Source organism: Leptonychotes weddellii, chromosome 15 (assembly GCF_054177405.1).
Source record: "Leptonychotes weddellii isolate Sample4059 chromosome 15, ASM5417740v2, whole genome shotgun sequence".
NCBI lineage: Eukaryota > Metazoa > Chordata > Mammalia > Carnivora > Phocidae > Leptonychotes > Leptonychotes weddellii.
This window is the reverse complement of record NC_138383.1, coordinates 22,245,106-22,251,213: the sequence shown is the minus strand read 5'-3', so window position 1 is coordinate 22,251,213 and position 6,108 is coordinate 22,245,106. Positions and strand designations below refer to the sequence as shown.

General features: G+C 50.1%; 1 protein-coding gene across 1 annotated transcript in view; it reads left to right on the top strand.

The window, feature by feature from the left end:
* SLC35B1 (solute carrier family 35 member B1) overlaps window positions 1-597 on the top strand; it is a 6,680-nt gene extending 6,083 nt beyond the window's left edge. Inside the window, exon 9 of the mRNA XM_006748543.3 lies at window positions 335-597. Within this exon, the coding sequence (XP_006748606.1) occupies window positions 335-387 (53 nt within the window). The 3' untranslated portion in view covers window positions 388-597. The remainder of the gene's footprint in view (window positions 1-334) is intronic.
* Window positions 598-6,108: the final 5,511 nt, after the last annotated feature.

Below are 6,108 nucleotides of genomic sequence, written 5' to 3'. Positions count from 1 at the left end.
GAACAGGATAAAATTGTTAAACTTACTCCCTACCAAGTTGTGCTGCCGTGGATGAGCTGAGAGAACTAGCTAAAGTTTTGACATTTTTTCTTTTAGTTCTACTGTATTTTATTATATATACATAATTACCTGTGTCTTGGTGATTTTTCTCATTTGATGCCATACTTTTTCTCTGAGGGAGTTCTATAAAACCAGTGTTTGGAGTTAGTTTTCTTTAAAGCCCCAATTTTGGAGAACCAAGGCTGACCTTCCCGTCCCCCCATGCCACTGTCAAAACCATTGGTAGGTTTCATTTCTCCTCGTAAGGCTAAGCCCATCTTCTCCCTTTTCATAGGTCTCGGTCTCGATGCCAAGTTTGGGAAAGGAGCCAAGAAGACATCCCACTAGGAAGAGAGAGACTACCTCCACTTCAAGAATATTTAAGTTATTATCTCAAATACGGACATCTCTTGGGCAAATGGACACAATAGGGATAAAGGACTGGGTTCCAGTCTGTTTTTGGTTTTTGTGTTCTTTGTTTTGTTTTTTTTGTTTGTTTTTTAAGAAAAGGAAGCAAAATCACATATTCTAAAAAAAGGCACTTCGATTTTAACAAGAGTTAAAAGAGTTGGCAGTTTCTGTTCTGGATGACCTGGAGCACAGCCTAACGCGAAGAGAGAATGGGATGGGAAGAGGCAGAGCTTGATGCTCTTTGCCCAAGCTCCCTCTCAGGTGTAGGAAACCCGGTTGGGTGGCTAATTCCCCCAAGAGCCCAAGCATTGTAGGGAGGAACTTGACTAGTTTTGCATTTGGGCTTGTGGCCTCTATTCCCGCAGGTGAGGGTCTAAATCTGCCAGGACAGGTGGCTGGCTGTTAGAGCCAGAGAATGTCAAAATCACTTTATCACTTCAAGCTCTGGTGGGCAAATATTTCTTTAAAAACTCCAGATACAGTCTTTCCTCAAGAAACCTCCCTTGAGGTTGGGGGGGGAAATGAGCCCAGAGCCTCAGAGTCTGCTGTGTTTTCACATTTCCCCACGGCCTCCTCTTCAGCCAGAGCTCAGACAAGCCGAGTGGGGACCCAGTGTATGTATCATGAACAGCTTGGGAAGGTCGATTCCCTCCCTCCGTCTCCGAATCTGTTCTCGGTCCACCTGGTCCCCTCCTGGGGAGGCTGGATTAATCCTATTCCCCTTTTCCCTTCGGTTGCTAAAGCATTGCCGTCCTCTGCCGCCGCGGCCGTGCCAAGGTGTCCCCATGCCAGCTTCTGCCTGTTGAAAGGGATGCTGGCGGAAGGCATGGTGACTGGGTGCTGGCACAGAGCCTCTCTCAAGTTTCCTGGGTGGCAGTGGGGGGAGAAGGCGGAGCATGGAGCAGAGCCACCTGCCCACGGCCGCCTTCAGAGCTGGAAATCGCAATCCTCCACGGACCAAACTTTACACATGAAAGTGCATTTCCACCAGCTGCAACTTTCACTCCATCTGTTCAGCAGCCCCAGCCCCTTGGCTCTCCAGCTGGGAGCCCAGCCTCCTTCCTGAGCGGCTGCCTCACCGCCCCTCCCCAGCCTTTCAAGCCAGCCTCACTGGCACTCGTGTTGCTCTCTAGGGGCCCTGGTGTCGCTGCAGCTCCGCCCCCAAAGGCCCCCTCTCATTTTGAACTCCTCCTTGAGAGAAGAGGTTTTAAGTACATCTGGCTGAATTTCCTTCCTTCTCCACCCCTCTCCCCTCTCTGGTTTTTTTGGTTTTTTTTCATCCCAAAGTTTGCCTCGATTAGCCCCTTCCCTTCTGGATTGATAGTGCTTCCAAACTGTCTTCTGTGGATTGGATAGGTGGTCAGAGCGTGTGACCACTGCCAGGGGCCTACAGGCCCGTTCCCCTGACCATCAGACCAGTCCCCTCCACCTCCAGCCCCTGCCCTTCCCAACTAGCTGTCTCAGAGATGCCTAATGCTAGGCACCAAGAGCAAGACAGAATCTTCAAGAGCCCAGCGTGGCTCTCACCTGCCACCAGGTACGTCCTGCCTACTGTGTGCCAAGAGCCCGCTGCTGGAGTGCTCAGCCCCCCGTCTGCCCGTCTAACCCATCGCTCCTGTGTGCCACATCCTGTGAACTTGCTGGGAGTTCAAAGCTGAGTAGGACCAGTACTTACCCTCTGGGGGCGGATTCACAGTCTCATAGGGAGCCAGGTAAACAAATCAGACGCACAGCGCCAACAACCGAGTGTCTGGGCAAGGCGAGGCTTGAGCTGCAGCATGTGGGAAGATGAAAGGTGCAGGCAGCGGAGCCAAGTGGGAAATGGGGTTTTCAACTGCCCACCTCCCCCCGCCCCCCATACTCCTGCCGTCAGTCAGGTCAAGTGGGAGCAGGGGCTCTGCCCTGAGGCGGTCGTTCAGCCCAAAGGGGAGACAGGTGGAGATGTGGCCTGAGCTGCCGCCGCACCTGGTGGCACGCTTAGCTCCCGGATCAGGGGGACCCGAGCGTGCCAAGTTTGACCGAAGTCAGCAGTGCTCTGTCGGGGCACAAGGGCTGATAAATGTGAAATACCAGGCAAGTTCCAACAAAAGGGAGTGTTGATCGCTAACCCTGGGCGGCCTGATGCCTCAGGTTTCTCAAGATCAAAGGACTTCTCATCTGTAGTTAATTCTCAGCTATGTGTAGAGGGGAGGGAGCCAATACACAAGTCTCCCTGAACACTATGTTTTCAGTTGGGGGTGTACTGTACTGAACGCCTATTTTGGTCAAACCATCAGGTTGACCTCCGCTGTTGGTGCTCAGGCTCATGGAAAAGCGGTTTGTCCATCTCCTTGACACAACGTGGCCTCGTGCAAGGGCAGGGACCCACCAATGTGATTTGGGGTAACAACATGGGGAAAGCTATTCGGAATTAAACATTAAAAGAAAGAAAATCTACACTGTTTTTAAAGGGACAGTAATTAAACATTCCCTGTGGACCATCTCTCAGGCGAGGCATTTAGGAACGGATGATGTGTTTTCCCAAAGTCCTGTGACACCCTGGCAGAGGATGACCGAGCAAGCCCCTGTCCCTTATAGAAATGGGAAAAACAAGTTAGGGAAGGCTGGGGGGCCTGTGGTAGGTCCTTGGGTATGTGCCTACAAGATTAATTAGAATTCAAGGTTCCCTGAGTCCTAGTCACATCTTGGACCTGTGCCCTCAGAGGGGGAGAAGCAAAGTTCCTCAGGAGACCCATTGCCTGTGCTGTCTGGTCCCACTTCTCGGTGGAACAGTTTGCACATTTAATGAGTGGTGGTGCTGGTCACTTTCTCCAGATGCCGTGGCAGAGAAATTATCCTGGGTCTCTGCGGGATCGTTCAACCCCTCTCACTGAAAACACACCAGCTGTCTTCAAGAGCCACAATCTCATATGTTTATGGAATTCCTTTCCCAAAGCTCTTTAGTTCCTGAAAATTTGTCCTCCCAACACTCCTGGGGAGAGCTTAGGCCAGGACAAGTCTCCCCTTTTGTTTATATATATACATATATATATGCCTGAAACCCCCCAGAGCGCATCGGCTGGAAGTCCCATGGCTGTGGGAAGGCAGGGCCCAGAAGTGAGCCTCCACTTCCCACATGTCAGAGGTCAGGGAGCTAAGCCACTGGTTCCCAGCCATTTGGATTTCCTGGTCCAGTAGAATTTCCAAATAATTTGGAGGGCTGGCTTTCCTTTTTTTTTTTTTTTAAGTAAGGACATTAAAAAAAAAAAACAAAAAACCTATCACCAATATGACTTACAAGTCATTTTAACTCTAAAAATTTTAGGAAAAGCTCAGAATAAAGGACCCTTCTTCCAAAGAAATTATAGTTGGAAATCATACCGCAGTGTAGATGAGATAATTTTTTAGTTACAAAAAATGTTCAATGTAAAATGTTCTATGATAATACATCGTAGGATTTATCCTTACGATTGTTCGCTCAATACAACTTGGGTCAGTTTGGGGGCCTTATTCCACAATGCAGTCCACTGACCCTGGAATGTTACACAAACATGCTGACAAAGATGGAAGCAACCGACAATGAGGTTTTTACATAATTTAGAACATTTGGAGAGCGTCTGAAAACAACATCCCCCTGGACTGGGTCACTTCTGCCTTCCCTCTATAGGGTTGGGAGGAGAGCAGGCTGTGGGGATCAGACAGCTTTCCAGTAAGGGCCGTAGGAGGGAGACTTGGAGACTTGGAACACCCTGCTCCAAGATCTGCTCCCAAAATGTTCCAGCCGTGGCTTTGATCACCCAGCTCAGAGCATCCAGAATTTACTCTGGAAGGTTTTCACCTACTGATTAAAGGCAATTTCTGACAGACGTAGTCCTTAGAACCAGTAGGCTCTGCCTGCCCTGGCAAGAAGGGCGGGGAGGGGAGCAAAGAGGGTCTTGGAATAGGGACTGATTTCATTCAGTGCCTTCCTGAATGAGGCTGAGGCGTAAGTGCACAAGGGCTGGTGGGTCTTCTGTCCAAATATGCCTGATTCCCTGTTGAGAAGTGGAAGAGGAAAAAGGTTCAAGGCATTTGCGAAGGGGAGGGGCTGAATGTTTCTTGCTGCCCACTTCTGGGTTTTGTCATGTATGGGGGTGGCCAGAGCTAGGAGAAACTCCATGTTTCAGTTTAGGTTCTGACTGGACACCATTTCCTCCTACTCAGGGTCTAGAACTGCCACACTGAGACCACAGCCCTAGAAGGAATGTGTCGCTCTTATGTGAAGGCTTGGAACTCCCTGAAATTCTACGTGTCTCTGTGCGTGTGCATGGCACAAACGCTCACACATGTATCAAGCTGGTAGGTTCATTTTTCTGTAAGGGTCCACAGCTCTCTTCCGATTCTCCAAGGGGTCCATACACGTTATCCACCATCACCCCGGGGCTCCGTTAATGAAAAGCGATTTCCTAAATACAGCGGTGTAACTGGGCACCACTGCAAAATATGAGAAGGCATCTTCCCCGGCTCTGCTTAGAGGGGGGGTGGTGGGGTTGAGGTTGCAGAGCTACTCCAAGAGAGTAACCCTTCCAGGTTCGTTTCTGGTTTTCTCCCGGCCCCTCCACACACTTTATCTGGGCCTGTCCCATTCAGCAAATAAAAACACAGGATGCCCAGCTAAATGTGAGTTGCAGATAAACAACACATAAATTTTTTTTTTACGTATAAGTACGTCTCATCTAATACTTGGGACACCACTTATATTAAAACTATGTGTGCAATATTTGAGGCATACTCATATGTGCTGTTTATCTGAAATTCAAGTTTAGCCAGTGTTGCGTATTTATCTGACAAGCCTGTGGCATTAGTCATTATCACACATGTTCTCACGGGCCTTTCTTTTCCTCTCAGATACATCACCTTGCAATTCTGTGCGGGGGCGGGGTGGGGGGTTCCAGGTACTTTTGTTGGGGCCAAACATGGCAGAATTCCCCTTTCGGCCCAGGGGAGGTGCAAGCCTAGATCTCGTCAGCAGGGGGCACCATTTTCTTAAACTAGATCCCCCCCCAGCGGCGCTTCAGGGGCCTCAGAAAGAGGAAGTGGGGCATTGAAGGGAATTCTCTTTGCTGCTTCTGTCTTCCCTCCGGAGCTCACTTCTCCCCACATCACACTTTGCCAGACTTCTCTCTGAAACAAGACTCTGCTCCTGTTACTTCACTCCTCAAATCACTTCTCAGGGTCCATGGTTACCATCAGAAGGTGGCATAAAAAGGGCTTCAGGATCCCCCGGGAGTCTGTTTTTCCCTGCTTCAACTCCTGACGCTTCTACCCTGCGGGATCCCACCCACCTCACACTTCCAGCATCTCTGTTCACCACCAACTATTTGCAGCTTCCCTGTACACTATTTACTGCCATGCCTTTGTGCCCCCAGTTCCCTCTGCTTGGAGTTCCCTTTCCCACCTGGTGCTTCCAGCATCTCTGTTCATTCAACACCTGGCACCCGAGCCTGTGCTGAGACCAGCCGGGTACCAGGCACTCAGCCTTGCTCCCGAGGTACTGTGCAGGAGGCGGCCAAGCACGGCCCCTCCCACGATGGGGTGGGGGGAGAGGAGCAATAAGCAAGTACTCAAATCATGATACTTAAAATTGGTTCCGGGGCGAGCCCATCCGACTTCTTCCAGCAGAGTTGATGGTTCCCTCCT